The sequence below is a fragment of the Rhinoderma darwinii genome, chromosome 4 (assembly GCF_050947455.1).
Source record: "Rhinoderma darwinii isolate aRhiDar2 chromosome 4, aRhiDar2.hap1, whole genome shotgun sequence".
In the NCBI taxonomy this organism is placed as follows: domain Eukaryota; kingdom Metazoa; phylum Chordata; class Amphibia; order Anura; family Rhinodermatidae; genus Rhinoderma; species Rhinoderma darwinii.
The window spans coordinates 304,518,626-304,536,077 of NC_134690.1; the positions used below are offsets into that span (position 1 = coordinate 304,518,626).

At 47.4% G+C, this 17,452-nt stretch overlaps 1 protein-coding gene across 1 annotated transcript; it reads right to left on the bottom strand.

The window, feature by feature from the left end:
* Positions 1-1,865: 1,865 nt before the first annotated feature.
* Positions 1,866-3,593, bottom strand: LOC142761169 (uncharacterized). The gene is made up of 2 exons (XM_075864360.1): positions 2,762-3,593; positions 1,866-2,646 (listed from the first exon to the last, which is right to left on the bottom strand). Exons 1-2 carry the CDS (start codon positions 2,860-2,862, stop codon positions 1,983-1,985), a joined length of 765 nt encoding a protein of 254 aa, XP_075720475.1. The 5' UTR covers positions 2,863-3,593; the 3' UTR covers positions 1,866-1,982.
* Between the last annotated feature and the right edge of the window lie 13,859 nt (positions 3,594-17,452).

A 17,452-nucleotide genomic window follows, 5' to 3' on the forward strand; every position in this document is an offset into this window, starting at 1 on the left:
TTGTTTTTCCCTTCAAATTGGAATCGCTTTGACACCCAACTATTATGGCTTCGCCAGCACTGGCGCGTGTGCTTCTTCTATGGATGATCTCACGTCGGTTTGGCCAGCGCCGACACATGCTGCAGCACCACACGCCTGGAAGAAGTCGCATTTGGGTTCACCCACTTGTGGCCCAACGTACAATAAAAGGGCATTTCCATACCCTGTTTGAGGACTTACGCCGGCATCCCGACAAATTTCGAGCCTTCTGCCGCATGTCTGTGGCCACATTTGACCTTCTGCTTGAGCAAACTCGCTCTGGTCTCACCTTCCAGAATACGAACATGAGACGCTGCATTTCGCCCGAGGAACGTCTGCTTGTGACCTTGAGGTATGTATGAAGCTGCTATAACTTAGTCCATGCCGCTGTCTGCTTTACCAGCCCCCCACTAACATGTGTTCTTCCTTTCTTTTTCTTTCTCTTTATTTTCTAGATTTCTGGCCACAGGTAATAGTTATCATTCGTTGCATTTTGAATTTCTTTTGGGAGTGACCACCATTTCGTTCATTGTCACATCCACCTGTGTCGTGTTGTGGCAGAGTTTAAAGAGCACGGTCATGCCTCAGCCCACGACAGAACAGTGGCTAAGTATATCAGAGGGATTTCTTAGAGCTACTGAATTTCCTAATTGCATTGGTGCCCTTGACGGCAAACACATTCGTGTGAGAAAGCCCCCACGCAGTGGCTCGCAATACTATAACTACAAGCAGTATTTTTCCATGGTATTGTTAGCCTTGGCGGACACTAATTATTGTTTCACTATTGTTGACATTGGCTCGTATGGAAGCTCGGCAGATGCCCGCATATTCCGTACATCAAGAATGGGGAAGCGACTCGTGAATAGGCGACTGGGGTTGCCGGAACCCTCCATCCTCCCAGGCTCCAGCGGGCCCCCAATCCCGTATGTAATCGTGGCAGATGAGGGGTTCGCACTCACAAGGCAAGTCATGCGTCCCTTTCCAAGAAGGGGCTTGGATGACCGTAGGCGCATGTTCAATCTCCGCCTGGGCAGAGCTCGGCGATGTGTCGAATGTGCCTTTGGCATTATGTCGAACAGGTGGCGTGTCTTTCTGTCAACAATGCAGTTGTCCATGCATAATGTCACACGTGTTATCCAAGCGGGTGTAGTTCTGCATAACTTCTGCCGCATTAATGATGCAAACTTTGATGCTGACTATATCATAACACACGCAGACACCACTGACAATGTCCCGGTGATTCCTCTAGGGCGATCTGTCTCCTCCGGCCTTCGAGTTCGTGATACTTTGGCGGCATATTTTGAGTGCCCATCTGGACCAGCACCGTGGGGGGCTGATGACCTGTGAAGGGGTGAATGTTCTTTTGACGCTTCACTACCGACCTGAGATGTGGGCATTTTTTGTTTTGTTTCTTTTGTGTGTTGGGGTTGGGGTAGGGACTCGCAAAACATGAGGACCCTTGACGCGGGTTGCGAGCTTATATCTCTCGGGGTTTGAGCAGGACTTTACACAGTTGGCGACTTACTTTGCCCATATATCCTGTTGTGCGGACTGCAGTTAGGGAACTCCAATTGCAAGTGTACTTATTTTGCTTCAGGGCCCATGGCAGGACCTAAACTTTGGAATCCCTTACAAGCCATGTCAAACCACGAGAGATTAACTAAAACCTCATATCACATGTCCATGCATTGGTCCAAAAGGCCAGAAGTGTGTGAGAGTGTAGGCTAAGGAAATGTGTGCCAAACCTTCTGTTGGGTGGTCGAAAAGAATAATAAAACGAAACAAAACCATGATTTTTTTTTTTTTTATTAAGGGATTCGGACCAATCCCAAATTTTTGGCTAAAAAAATAACACACCAACATGGTGTAACGAAATCCAAACGAAAAACAGGATCACACAATATACGTGGCCAGGCCTGCACCACACACAACAGTGCCGTCCAGAAATATTGGCACCAACACACTCAGAGGTGTTGGTATAGTTGGGCTGGGGAGGCATATGCCTGCATTTCAGCACCACTATGCTGGACCTGGAGCTGGGTAGGTTGTTCCTGGCCAGCATAGTGGTGCTGATGTGGTGGCTGGAATGTGGGCCCCGCAAAGTGGGGAGCCATAGGGCGCATGTATGGATGCGGACGGGCCATATGGGGAACAGGGTGAAATTGGCCAGGCACCTGGGCCGTGGGTGGCGGCATGTAAGTATTTCGCCACTGCTCGATTGCCGTGAAACACGGATGGGGATTGTGTGGCGGTCTGCAAGCGTCGATCAATGTGACGATCGACGCCTGCAGACGGCCCATAAGGTCCATCGGCACCAGGCGTAGGAGGGGCACAATGCTGCGGCCAAAGGCATCATTGCCATCCTCCTCTGCGGCTCGCCTCAAATACTCGAGTACCCGCGTATCCACCTGGGCAGATGTGGAGGGCTGTGGGGCACGAAGACGCCGACTGCGGGCTCGCACGGGCCGCTCCTGGGCTGGAGAGCCAACCGGCCGTTCTGACTGGCCTGGTGCGGGCTCCTGGGGTGTCGGCTCGGGGCTGGGTGGCAGGATATTGGGAGCAGGGGCTTCGGCCACAGACTCCCCCACGTCAGTCTCCTCTGCTGTATCCTCCAAATTGTCGGTGGTTCTACAAGGAGGCAAAAAATTATGAGTACAAAATCTAACAATGCCCACAACAACACGTTGACAGACAGGACCTGGACAAACACACAGTACACTCATGCAACGACATAAATGCTTACGTGCGCATATCCATGATGTCCTTCAGGAACATCAGCTGTTTCGTATACATGTAGGGCCGTTTGCGAGATGCCCCATCTCCGCTGCGTCCCTTGTCACCCATCTCTCGCCTGAATTGATCACGGCAGCTCCGCCACCGTGTCTTGATATCTTGGACTGGTGTATGTAACAAAAACAAAACACGCCATCAGAACTATCACCTCTCACTACAAAATGAAGGGCCCTGCAATGGCAATGCGGTGGGACGTGCGAAGCACCTGCTCCACCAAAGTTTCTCGTGCTCATGTGCGCAATACACATACAGGGCCCATGTTTTCTATAGGCATGACAGCCATTGACAGAAAATGCAAGGTACTCACCCAACCGAGTGCGGTCACGGGTTCGGCCTGTCTCCCACTCTTGCCCAAAGAGGTTTTTGGCCACCAACTCCCATGCGTCCTCCTTCACCGTCCTGTTGTGATACTCCTCACATCTGTTATCCCATATTGCTGGATGCTCCTGGATAAAAAGAATGAGGCGCTCCACATCCATCCCGCGCGGCATGGCTGTAGTATGTGGCTGTGAAATACTCCAAAATATCCCCAGACAACTCTCCTGGCACTGGCTAGTCTTGCCCCCTCGCACTTGAAAGGCAGGCACTTCCTGGTTTGGAGAAGCTTTGTGTAGCTTTATAGACTAATTAGAATGGACATAACAGCTCTTGCGTGTTTTTCGCGCATGCAACGCAGGACCGTCCGTGTGGCATGCGTTGTTTTCACGCACCCATTGAAGTCAATGGGTGCGTGTTGCGTGAAAAACGCAAGATTATAGAACATGTCGTGAGTTTTACGCAACGCACTCACGCTGCGCAAAATTCACGCATCGTCTAAACAGCCCCATAGACTATTATAGGTGCGTACGGCACGCGTGAAAAGCACGCGCGTCGCACGCGCGTATAATACGCTCGTGTAAATGAGGCCTAAAGCCAATGCTCTGTCTCGGTTGTTTGAGACTAATGACTCTGAAGAAAGTCCTTAACGTGTTATTGATCCTTCTAGGATTATTGCTCTTAATCTTCTGCAAATCAACAGGAGAAGAATTCTTTGCTGGAGACATAATTCCAAGTTCGTAAAACTCAGTACTTTATTGCTCGTCACTACTGGTCGCCCACGCTACCGAAAGATGTCTTGGACGATGTTTCATGCTGTGTGAACTGTGCCCAAAACAAGGTTACTCATTCTAAAACTGCTGGCCTGCTTCTACCTCTGCCAGTTCCTGATGCTCCCTTGCAACACATAGCCATGGATTTTATTACTGACCTCCCCTCTTCTTCTGGATGTACTACGGTCTGGGTCGTAGTGAACTGCTTCTCCAAGATGGCACATTTCGTTCCTTTAACCGGTCTACCCTCTGCTCCTTGTCTGGCAAGTTTGTTCATCCAGTACATCTTTCATTTGCACGGTCTCCCCCTCCATATTGTGTCAGATCAGGGTGTACAATTCACGTCTAAATTCTGGAGAGCCCTATGTAGACTCTTGGATGTGACATTTGACTTTTCTTCCGCTTATCACCCGCAGTCTAATGGCCAAGTTGAAAGGATCAACCAGGTACTTGGGAATAATCTTCGTCATTTCAGTTCAGTTCAACAGGACAATTGGGTACAGCTTCTGCCATGGGCCGAATTGTCCTACAACAGTCATACTAGTGAATCTACTGCGTCTTCTCCATTCTTCAAAGTGTACAGTCAACATCCACGTATTCCTCTTCCTGTTCCATCTACGTCTTAAGTGCCTGCAGCCAATTATTCCTTCGGAGGTTTTCTTCATATCTGGCAGCAAACTAAGTCTGTGATCCTTCAGTAGGTGGATCGCATGAAGGGATATGCAGATAGGAGAAGAAACATTTCTCAGTTTTCTCATTGAGTCAAGGTCTGATTGTCCTCCAGAAACATCGCCTGAAGATCCCTTTCCACAAATTCGCTTACAGATTCCTCGGTCCCTTTAAGGTTTTGCAACAGATAAACCCTGTATCCTATAAGCTTTGGCTACCTCCTACCCTCAAAATCCCCAACTCATTTTATGTCTCCCTCCTAAAGCCTGTGGTCCTGAATCGATTCAGAAAATCTCTTGGTTATACAGTTGTTCCATGCGGTTCTTCTGACATCTTTGAATTAAAAGAGATCACGGATTACAAGAGGGTAGTAGGGAGGACCTTCTATCTGGTGGACTGGAAAGGGTTTGGTCCTGAGGAGAGGTCATGGGAGCCTGAAGAGAATGTGGATACTCCAGCTCTCATCAAGAGATTCATCTCATAAGTAGTACTTTAATGGCCACGGCCCGTCAGCATTACTTACCCGTCAACGGCCGCGATCGCAGGCCTCTGAGCTCTTGCCGGCGTCTCCCTCCTCTGAGACGCCGGCACACAAGACTGTCCTCGGCTGCTGTGCATAGGGTCATAAAGGGCCAGCACGCGCACAAGAAATAAGCTCCATATCCAATCCCTACTCATCCCCTGTATAAAAAGGACCCTTCCTCCTTGCCTGAGCGTTGTTGTGCCTAGCCATGTTCGTTATTGCAAATGGTCCCTTAGTTGTATCCTGTATTCCCGTATCCTATATCCCGTATCCAGTAATTGTGTTGGAGTCGAGTTCATCCCCTCTGCCACGCCAAGCGTCATCTGCCAAGCGTCATCTGCCACGACAGCTGTCATCTGTGCCAATTGTCATCTGTGCCAAGTGTCTGCTACTCCTCGTGTCTGCTACGCCGAGTGTCTGCCAGATCATCTATCCAGGGTTTTTTTTTCCACGTTTTACCATGCGTTAAAAATAACATATCTTTATTCTATAGGGCCATACAATTGTGAAGATACCAAATATGTATAGTTTATTTAACTTTTTAGCACTTTTGCACAGAAAAAACATGTTTATGGAAAAAATTCAAAGCTGTTAGTCATCACATCTAACTTCATAACTTAGGCCTCATTCACACGAACGTTTATTTGCGTCCCCAATTCATCCGCAAACATGCAATGCTATTACGTCGGGGTGCGCGGGGTGATGTTTGGAGTGCGTTCACGCGCTGAGTGTGCTCCATATGCTGTGGGTGTCTGCTGTATTTTACAGCGGACACCCGGGACTAACAGCCGGGAGAAGCTATCGCTCTGTTCCTGGCTGTTTAACCCCTCAAATGCTGCGTTCAATCGCGACCGCAGCATCTGAGGCGTTGAAAAGAGGGGGGCGGCCCCCTCCGACAGCTCATCGCCCCCCCTGCGGTGAATTCGGGGGGTGATGACGGTTGTTATGGCAGCCCATGGACCTAATTTAGGCCCCCAGGGCTGCCTTCACTCTGCCTGTGGCAGGGCTTAACAGAAGCCTGTAAAAATTACGTATAGCAGAGTATTGTACCAGCGATCTAACGATCATTGGTTCAGGTCCCCTAGGGGGGCTAATAAAGTGTGTAAAAAAAGTGAAAAGAAATAAAAATATATTAAAAATAAAAAAAATAAATCACTTTTCAAATTTTTTCCCCCTAAAGTAATGTAAAAAATAAAAAAAGTTAACAAAATTGGTATCACTGCATCCATAAAAGTCTGAACTATTACAATATAGCATTATTTAATGCGCATGGTGAATGCCGTAAAAATGCCAAAATCGCTGTTTTTTGGTCAACTTATCCCTCAAAAAAAATATTATAAAAAGTTAGCAAAAAGTTCTACATACTAAGAAAATGGCACACTACTCAATCGGTGAAAAAAATAAAAAAGTTATGGCTCTCGGAATGTGGCGACACAAAACATGTTTATTATTAATAAAAGTAGTAAAATATAAAACAAACTATATTAATTTGTTATCACTGTAATCGTATTGAGCCACAGACTAAAGAAAAGTTGTAGTTTTTACTGCACGGTGAAAGTCATAAAAACGAAACCCAAAAAAACATTGAGGAATCACAGTTTTTTCCAACTTCAGCCCGCAAAGAATTTTTTTTCGCTTTCCCAGTACATTATATGGAAATTTAAATGGTACCAAAAGAAACTACAACTCCTCCCGCAATAAATAAGCCCTCATACCAGTCTATTGATGGAAAAATAAAAAAGTTATGGCCCTTGGAATGCGGGGAGTGAATAACTAAAATGAAAAATAAAAAAATGGCTTTGTCCCAAAGGGGTTAAATAAAATAAATGTGAACAATGCTCCAGGACCAGATGGGTTACACCCAAGAGTACTTAAAGTACTTAGTTCAGTTATTTCTATCCCCCTGTTCATAATATTCAAGATTCTCTCGTGACTGGTAGTGACAAGGTGTCACGGCGCAGGGTGTGGACCCACTGGGCCGTACCACGTAGCGGGATAGCAGCCGGCCAAACAGGTACAATGCAATGTCTATAGTTCAGAAAGGGTACCGGAGGCAATGTATTCAGTAGCGGTAGATTCAGGCTAAGATGAGGCTCCGACAGTAGACAGACACCCGGCAGGGTGCGACACAATAGATGCAGCGGAGGGCACAACACGACTCCAACTCTTGAAGGCACAGAGGCATGGTAACATGGGATACAGGGAACAGGCAGCAGGAACGGGTAACACTGGGAACTGGAAAACACTAGGAGACCATTTGCAAAGACAAACTTAAGATAACACAACAACGCTCAGGCAAGGATCGAGAGGGCAGAGCCCCTTTTATAGTTCCGAAGCATTCTGGGCTAATTGCAGTATTCTGCAACTGTGCGCGTACTAGCCCTTTAAGGCCGTGCAGCGCGCCCTGCGGGAGACAGTTTCCGGACCTGGAAGTGAATGCCGGCGTCTCTCAGGAGGGAGATGCCGCCGGGAACTCACTCGTCCATAGCCGCGGCCATCAGAGGGTAAGTCAGGACAATGGTCCGCGGCCATAGACGTTACAGTATCCGCCCTCTTCTTTGGGCCATAGCGGGAGAGAAACCTCTTCACGAGGACAGGAGCATTGATGTTCTCCTCTGGCTCCCAAGACCTCTCCTCTGGATCAAATCCCCTCCAATCCACCAAATAAAACGTCCTTGCACCTACTCTCTTGGTGGCCAGGATCTCCCTCACCTTGAATGTCCCTGACGAGCCACCAGGAGCCACTGCGGAACTAGGAGTTCTGGAGTAGCGGTCCAGGAGTGTGGGATCTTGAGGGTGGGAGGCAGCCGAAGCTTGTAAGAGACAGGATTTATCTGCAGCAGAATCTCGAAGGGTCCGAGGAACCTGGGGCAAACTTGCAAGATGGTACCTTCAGCCGGATATTCTTGGAAGACAGCCAGACCTTAGTACCTGGAAGTAACTCGGGAGGTTCTCGTCTTCTAGTGTCTGCCTTTTTCTTCATGCGGTCGACCGCCAGCAGAATAGAAGATCGGGTCTGCTGCCAAATCTTCAGAAAGTCCCTGAAGGTAGAGTCAGCTGCAGGCACCTGGGTCATAGTGGAAACAGGAAGAGGTATTCGTGGACGTTGGCCGTAGACAATGAAGAACGGGCTGGAGGTGGTGGACTCACTAGTATGGTTGTTATAAGAGAACTCAGCCAAAGGAAGCAGCTGCACCCAGTCATCATGCTGCCTGGAGATAAAGTGCCGCAGATAGTACTCCATAATCTGATTAACCCTCTCGACTTGACCATTGGACTGGGGATGGTAGGAGCGAGGAGAAGTCTAACTTTACACCGAGGAGACCGCAGAGGGCTCTCCAGAACTTAGAGGTGAACTGGATCCCTCAATCCGAGACAATATGCAGAGGCAAGCCGTGCAGTCGGAAGATGTGTTGGACGAAGAGACTGGCCAGTCAGGAAGCAGAAGGCAGACCAGTCAGTGGAACAAAATGAGCCATCTTGGAAAATTGATCCACCACCACCCAGACCATACTGCATCCAGCAGAGAGAGGCAGATCTGTGACAAAGTCCATTGCAGGGGGCATCAGGCACAAGCAGTGGCTGGAGCAGACCAGCTGGTCTGGAGTGGGCAACTTGATTTGCTGCGCACACCGTACAGGAGGAGACAAAATCCGTGACGTCTTTGGGCAGCGTGGGCCACCAGAACTGACAGGGAATTAGGTCTCAGGTCTTACGGGCACCCGCGTGACCTGCCGGCTTGGAACTGTGTCCCCAGCGGAGGATTCTTCCTCTGTCTGCCAGACATACAAAGGTCTTTCCCAGAGGAATGTCTCTAACTTGCAGAGCGTTGACAGAGATGATACAGGAAGGGTCAATGATATTCTGTGGGGACTCCACAGTGTCCTCTGTCTCGAATGACCTAGACAAGGCATCGGCCCTCACATTCTTGTCAGCAGGGAGGTAGTGGAGCTCAAACTGGAACCGAGCGAAGAACAGTGACCACCTGGCCTGGCGAGGGTTTAGCCGTTGGGCCGTCTGGAGATGGGTGAGGTTCTTGTGGTCCGTGAATACCAGGATAGGATGAGCTGCGCCTTCTAGTAGGTGTCTCCACTCCTGCAGAACCAGCTTGATGGCCAGTAACTCCCGATCCGCAATCGAGTAGTTGCGCTCTGCGGGAGAAAAAAGCTTAGAGCAGTAGCCACATACCACAGTCTTGCCTTTGGAACCACTCTGGAACAGAAGTGCGCCAGCACCAACAGAGGAGGCGTCCACTTCCAACAAAAACTGTCGGGACACATCAGGATGATGAAGGATTGAGGCTGACGTGAAGGCCTTCTTTAAGCTCTTGAACGCGGCCTCTGCTTCTGGAGTCCACACCTTGGCATTCATGCCCTTTTTGGGGAGGGTGGAGATGGGCGCTGTCAGTGAGAAGTTGGGAATGAACAGCCGGTAGAAGTTGGCGAATCCCTGGAAGCGCTGTATGGCCCTTAAAGGGATAGTGTCAGGATTTTTTTTTTTTTTTATTAATTTATGTGTTTTTATTTAATAAAATATTATATTGACTTTATTAAATTTTTCACACACAAATTTTTTTTATTAACACTTTCTTACTTTACTGGGGGGCTGCCATGTTTTATTTCATCTGTGTATGTGTCTCTTAGGCCTCATTTACACGAGCGTATTATACGCGCGTGCGACGCGCGTGCTTTGCACGCATGTCGTACGCACCTATATTAGTCAATGGGGCAGTTTAGACGATGCGTGAATTGCGCTCAGCGCGTGTGCGCAGAAAAAAACTCACGACATGTTCTATAATCGTGCGTTTTTCGCGCACTCACGCACCCATTGAAGTCAATGGGTGCGTGAAAACCACGCATGCCGCACGGAAGCACTTCCGTGCGAACTGCGTGATTCGCGCAAGAGCTGTCAAACTCCTGAATGTAAACAGAAAAGCACCACGTGCTTTTCTGTTTACAAACATCCAAACGGAGTGTCAAATTCGAGATGAGCGCACCGAACTTCACCGGGTTCGGCCAAACTCGTTTTGACCGAAACCGGTAAAAAATGTTCGGGTACGCGACGTCAGGAGACAGTCACTGTCCACGGTGCTGAAAGCGTTAAACTGGTTAATCACCATGGACAGTGACTTCCGCTCCGAAAATCCATGAACCTGTAAAAAAAAAAAGACGTTCTGACTTACCGATAACTCCGGTCCGACCTCCCGGGATGACAGTTCAGTCAAAGTGACAGCTGCAGCCAATCACAGGCCAAGCACAGGCTGCAGCCAATCACAGGCTGCAGCGGTCTCATGGACTGCGGCGTCATCCTGGGAGGTGGGGCCGGATGACAAGAGAGGGACGCGTCACCAAGGCAACGGCCGGGAGCCCGGACTGGGGGAAGCAGGAAGTTCTTGGTAAGTATGAAAGTCTTTTTTTATTCACAGGTTGGTGTATATTGTGTTCGGCATTCACTGTCGAGGGTGCTGAAAGAGTTAGCTCTTTCAGCACCTTGGACAGTGACGGGCGTCGACTAGCCTCATCTCTATGATGGCGGCTGCGCGAAAATCACGCAGCCGCGCATCATACACGGATGACACACGGAGCTGCCAAGTGCCTTTTGCGCGCGCAAAACGCAGCGTTTTTTGCGCGCGCAAAACGCACACGCTCGTGTAAATGAGGCCTTAACGACACATACACAGCTGCAATACGGCAGCACAATGCATAGGATACAATGAACGTGAGCCGTTCATTGAATCTGCTATCTGGCTCTGTACTGCGCAGCCGCAGTTCAGAGCCACACAGCAGAGAAGCTGGTTTGTAGGGAGATAGCAGGCGCCATTATGAAAACCGGCAGCACTGCAGGTAAGGTGTTTGTGTCTCTGTCTGTCCCTCTCTCTCTCACAGACCCCCGCTCTCGTGACCCCCCTGGCGGCACAGGCGGCGCCCCCCCCCACATCTGCTGTAACTGTGTGTGTGTCTTAAGGTAGAAGTGCTGAGTGTGTGTGTGTGTGTGTGTGTGTGTGCATCAGAGCTGAGTGTGTATCTGTATGTAGCAGTGCTGAGTGTGTGTGTGTGTGTAGCAGGGCTGTGTGTGTAGCAGTGGTGGGTGTGTCTGTGTGTAGCAGAGCTGTGTGTGTGCACTCGCACAGCAGATCTGTGTGTGTAGTGTGCGCAGCAGAGCTGTGTCCTATTTTTGTGCAGCAGAGTATGCACAGGCGCCGCTGATCCTTCATAGCCGCTTATCAGCTGTTTTGAAGAATCAGCGATGAGCACCCCCTCACACACACACACATCCCCCCAAACATGCAAAATCAAGCGTTTTTTTATGCGTTTTTGGCACGTAAAATGTGCAAAAAAAACATGTAAAATACACGACATGTGAACCTGTCAACTGAAAAGTCATTCACTTCACTTTCATCATTCTAAGAGTATGTTCACACGCAGTGTTTTCAGCCATTTTTTGTGCCGTAAACGTCCCGAAAAACAGCTGAAAAATCGGAAGCAGATCGCCTACAACATCTGCCCATTGGTTTCAAAGGGAAATACTGCGTTCTGTTCTTACGGGGCATTTTTTACGCGGCCATTTTACAAAAATGGCACTTAAAAAGACGCCCGCCAAAAAGAAGTGCATATCACTTCTTCGGATGTTTTTGGAGCCGTTTTTCATTCACTCTATAGAAAAACAGCTCCAAAAAGGCCGTTAAAAATGCCGCCAAAAATGTGAGTTTGATTAAAAAATGGCTGAAAATCAGGAGCTGTTTTTCCTTTGTTTAGTAAGCGTCTGAACATACCCTTAGCCTTTTGGTGTGTCCTATAGCTTCTGCCAGCTGCCATTTGTACAATCACACCCAAAATGGCAGCCGGACACTGCATAGCAATTTGAAGACACCTTTTCCTGGCTTGTAGGAGGGGGGTGAGATTCCCTCCCACATTTACGGCAGCTGTGAGTCAAGTTGCTTTGCCTTATTCACCTTGCTGTAATTCTGGGAAGTGCTCCCTCTGGTGTCCAACAAAGGAAAACATGTCACATTATTATTAAATAATACTTTCCACCATGTAGAAGAAAAAAAAATACAGCAAAAAACGTAAACAATATAATAGAAATTAGTAACTTATTTAAAAAAGATTTAATTCGTGACACATTCCTTTTAAGCCTTGAGGGCGTGGCCATTCCAAGACAGCCTTTACCTTCTCAGGATCCATTTTGATGCCTGATCAGAGATGATATAGCCCAGGAAGGGTAGAGACTTTCTCTCGAACATTCACTTCTCCAGCTTGGCATATAGGTGATTCGAAGCAAAACTTGGCGAACATGTCTCTGACGAGTTACTGAATCTGGGGAAAAAATCGAAATGTCATCGACATACACCACAACACAGACATAGAGGAGATCACGGAAAATGTAATGGGTATCTGTTGTTTACCGTGATCTGGTTGAGGCCCCGGTAGTCAATGCCGGGTCGGAGGGATCTGTCTTTCTTTTTCACAAAGAAAAACCCGGCCCTGGCCGGGGATAAGGATTTGCGAATGAAGCCCCTCTATAGATTCTCCTAAATATAGGCAGACATTGAATGGGTTTCAGGTAAAGAGAGAGAGAGTATACTCTAACGCGAGGAGGGGATGAATCAGGAACTAAGTCAATAGGACAATCATATGCTCGATGTGGTGGCAACGTCTCTGCCTCCTTCTTGTCTAAGACATCCGAGAACTGAGAATAGCAAGAGGGCAACCCTGCCAATGACTGATGCGGAGGAAGCTGAAGTGGATGAATATGCCCCAGACAGCGGTTGAGGCACTTGGGAACCCACTGAAGAACCTCTCCGGAGTTCCAATCCAGGACTGGGGCTTGTAGGCGGAGCCAAGGCAAACCCAGCAGCACAGGGTTGACGGCCTTGGATAGGACAAACAGGGTGATGAGCTCAGAATGAAGGGCACGCACTTGAAGCCTCAGTGGTTTGGTTACAGACAATATTGGGTCGGGCATCGGCAATCCATCTACTGAGGCAACGATCAACGGCTTCTCCAGAAGGGTAGTGGGCAAGTGAAGAAGATCCACAAGGTCTTTGCGTATAAAATTGGCTGCAGAGCCAGAGTCCAGATAAGCAGAGACCAGATGGGGCCTGATGAACAGCTTGGAGGAGAGTGGTGTGGGAGTTTTTTGGCATCTGGGGACACAGACGCACGAAATGGCCAGCGAGGCTGCAATATAGACAGAGTCCAGAAGTGTGCCTGCGCTGTTTTTCCTGGACAGATAGTCTAAGCCGATCTACTTGCATCGGAACCTTGGGTGAAGCAGCAGATGAGGACAAGAGAGATTGCTGGAAGTTGTGAGTCAACCTAGGAAGCCTTCTCTCTTGATGAACCTCTTGGGATCTTTCTCTGAGCCTCATGTCCACCCAGGTGGCAAGTAAAATTAGGTCGTCCTAGTTCATCTTTGAACTTGGAAGACAGACCATGCCAGAAGGAAGCTACTAACGCCTCATAGTTCCGGGACAGCTCTCCTGCCATGGTCCGGAACTGGATGGCGTACTCGCCCACGGTGGTGTCCTCCTGGCGAAGGTTCAGTATAGATGTAGCTGCCGACGAGACTTGTCCACGCTCCTCGAACACAATGCGGAATAACCGCACAAACCCCTGGAAGTATCGGGTCCCTGAAGTTCCCAGATTGGGTTCGCCCACGCCGGGGCCTTGACAGCAAGTAGAGAAATAATGAAGGCGATCCTGGCGCCGTCTGAGGGAAATGCTCTGGCATGCAGGGTGAAGTGGATATGACACTGGCTGACAAATCCCCTGCACACACTTGCGTTTCTGTAGAAACTAGGTGGTAGTGGCAGCGAGAACCGAGGCTCAGAACCGGTGATGCTAGGAGGTGTAGCAGGAGGATCAGTCGGAGAAGCTGGAACAGGAGCTGAGAAGGAAGCAGCTTCGCGCCCCTAGCTGTAGTGCCATGGAGTCTACTGCCACAAGAAGTTGATCCTGTTGTGTTCGCAGGTCCTGCAGGTCTGCCTGCATGGTTTGGGAGGGTGACAGGCTCTTGAATTGACCAGCGGGGTGTATGGTCTGAGCGTACTGTCACGGCGCGGGGTGTGGACACACTGGAACGTACGGCGTAGTGGAATAGCAGCTGACCAAACAGGTACAATGCAATGTCTAAAGTTCAGAAAGGGTACCTGAGGCAATGTAGACAGCAGTGGTGGTTTCAGGCTAAGATGAGGCTCCGACAGTAGACAGACATCCGGTGGGGTGCGACACTATAGATGCAGCGGAGGGCACAACACGACTCCAACTCTTGAAGGCACGGTAGCACGGGATACAGGGAACAGGCAGCAGGAACGGGTAACACTGGGAACTGGAAAACACTAGGAGACCATTTGCAAAGACAAACTTAAGATAACACAACAACGTTCAGGCAAGGATCGAGAGGGCAGAGCCCCTCTTATTGTCCCGAAGCATTCTGGGCTAATTGCAGTATTCTGCAACTTTGCGCATACTGGCCCTTTAAGGCCGTGCATGCGCCCTGCGGTAGACAAATGAGGTTTAATGTGGATAAATTTAAAGTTATGCATCTGGGTACTAATAATCTGAATACAGCATATATCGTAGGGAGAGTAAATCTGGGAGAATCTTTTGTTAACCGGTTCCCAACGTTTGTTTTTACGGCCAGCGGTGAGGTTTCTGAAGTCCGCCGTATAGACTAATTATGGCGGTGCTTCAGAGAGTGTGCATGCACGATCGGCAACAGTGCTAAGCCACTGTGCATAAGATCAAGGACCAATCTGTGTGGTCCCTGATCATGTGATCGCTGTGAGAACCAATCACAGCGATCACCTGAATTTCCATTGAAAATATAGTGCGCACGCGATCGCGTGCATGCAGCCCTGTACCCCGCCTGTTGCCAATAGCCCTGGGCACTGAGCAGAGGTTCAAAGACCAATCTATGTGGTACCTGATCATATGATTGTTGTGAGAACCTATCACAGCGATCACATCTGTGTTTGTTATGAAAAGGTCTGGCAGCGAATCTTCTGCCTCACAAATTGTTTCAGTGTGAGGAGCAGAAGAGAGAATCGCTGCCAGAATAATAGAGTATCACTAACAAACACAGTTTGTCAATGTTCAGACAGCACTAGGTATTCCATCTTGCAGGATCCAGCATGCAGGCAGCGCCTCCTTAGGCGGCCAGCCGCTATTCTTTAAGCACCATTTCACAAGATCCAGCATATTACATGTAGTAGACACATCATGTATGTCCTATTCAATATGTGCTGAATATGCACTGTATGTGTATAACTATGATCTTTAACACTTTATATACGCATAACTTTGTGCAATCTGCATAATTCAATGGATTTAACTTGGTCAGCCACCCAAACTGATGGATAGAATCCTTACGCCTCATTCACACGACCATATGTGCCGTCACGGACCCGATTTACCCGCTAAAGTGAATGGGTCCATGAAGACTATCGGGTGCCACTCGGATGCCGTCAAAAACGGCCCGAGTGGCGCAACAGTCTTGTGCATGAGGCATTACTGAATAGACCATATAGACCATTACATTTCCATATGTACCTTTATATTTTAGACCACATAATTTTACAACACATTACTTATGCATATTAACTTAGGCTGCTCCATTTGTTTCAAATGTTTCATATGTTCCATGTGTCTCGGGATTCTTTATCGGTTTTCCTCAACAAATCACCCATAGATATTACTTTTCACATAGAGATCAATTGCGGCTTGATAATTATTCCACACAGAATACTACTTGATATATATTGCGTACTATTTTTGTCCCGTTCTTGGTGTCTTCCTCTGTATTATATGTACCATTTTGCATATGTTGTATATATTTTATGCATATTGTGACAAATTGATCTGTTTGTACGACTCATAGCTATCAATATTGCATATTGCTTTCAATGAAGCTCTTTCTATGATTTTACATTTATATTCATGACATAAGTAACTTCACATGATTATTGACATTATGTTATGTAATATATGAAGTTTAACCCCTTCAGGACACAGCCTGTTTTGTCCTTGTGGACGCAGGCGATTTTTTAAAATCAGACATGTGTTAGTTTATTTGGTAATAGCTTTGGAATGCTTTTACCTATCCAAGCGATTCTGAGATTGTTTTCTCGTGACATATTGTACTTTGCATCTGTGAAAAAATTTGGTCGATAAATTCAGTATTTATTTGTGAAAAACACCAAAATTGAGAGAAAATGTGCAAAAAATAGCATTTTTCTAAATTTTAATGTATCTGCTTGCAAAACAGATATTAATACCACACACAATAGTTACTAGTTAATATTTCCCATATGTCTACTTTATGTTTGCATCGTTTTTTTGAACGTCCTTTTATTTTCGTTACAAGGCTTAGAACTTTAGCAACAATTTCTCACATTTTCAAGAAATTTCCAAAACCTATTTTTTCATGGCCCAGATCATTTCTGGCTTTGAGGGCCTTATATATTAGAAACTCTCCATGAATCACCCCATTTAAAAAAATTCACCCCTCAAAGTATTCAAAACCATATTAAAGGTAATGTGTCGCTGGAAAATATATATATATTTTTTTGTTAAACAGTTAGTGTATAGGTGATTAAACATTGTTCTAATTTTTTTAATTTTTTCACGAGTCAGGAAATATTATAAATTAGATTCTAATTTATAACATTTCCCAGCGCTGGTCACTAGATGGAGCAATTCCCAAAATTGCAGCATTGCATGTGGTAAAGCAACCACATTTCTTTATGCTGCAAAATTTGAGAAAACTCACTCGCTCTAGTGAGCTCTCAGAATCCCCCCTCCTTTATCCTGGCTAGTGCCGGGAGAAATGAGGGGATTGAACGGTCAAACCTCCTACACTGTGTGTCGCCATTTTTTCAGCTAACACACAGTGTAGTAGGTTAACATACAGTAGTAAACACAGTAAAACACGTACATACACAGACCAAACTTACCTGCTCCTGCCGCCGCCGCTCCCTCCGGTCCGTCCGCTCCGTCTGCTACCTCCGCTCCAAGTGCACAAGTCCGGAAGCCGCGACCGGAAGTAGTAATCTTACTGTCCGGCCGCGACTTCCGGTCCACAATAAAATGGCGCCGGACGTCGCACAGTTCATGCGCCGTTCCCACACAGACGGCGTACAGCATAGTGGATTGAACGGGCCCCGTTCGCATTCACTATGGGACTGTATGTGCCGTATTCCATGTCTGTATGTGTCGTTAATCGACACATACAGAGATGAAAAAAAAAATGGCAGCCCCCATAGGGAAGAAAAAGTTCAAAAATTTAAAACACAAACACACAAATAAATATAAAAGTTTTTAATAAAACACTAAAATCAAACTGATGTAAAAAATTAAAT

Bases quoted from the DNA above. Each gene is read 5' to 3' on its own strand.
- LOC142761169 (XM_075864360.1), bottom strand. From the start codon at position 2,862: ATGGGTGACAAGGGACGCAGCGGAGATGGGGCATCTCGCAAACGGCCC. The intron at 2,647-2,761 runs GTAAGCATTTAT...GCCTCCTTGTAG, and splicing joins GACATCATGGATATGCGCAC to AACCACCGACAATTTGGAGG.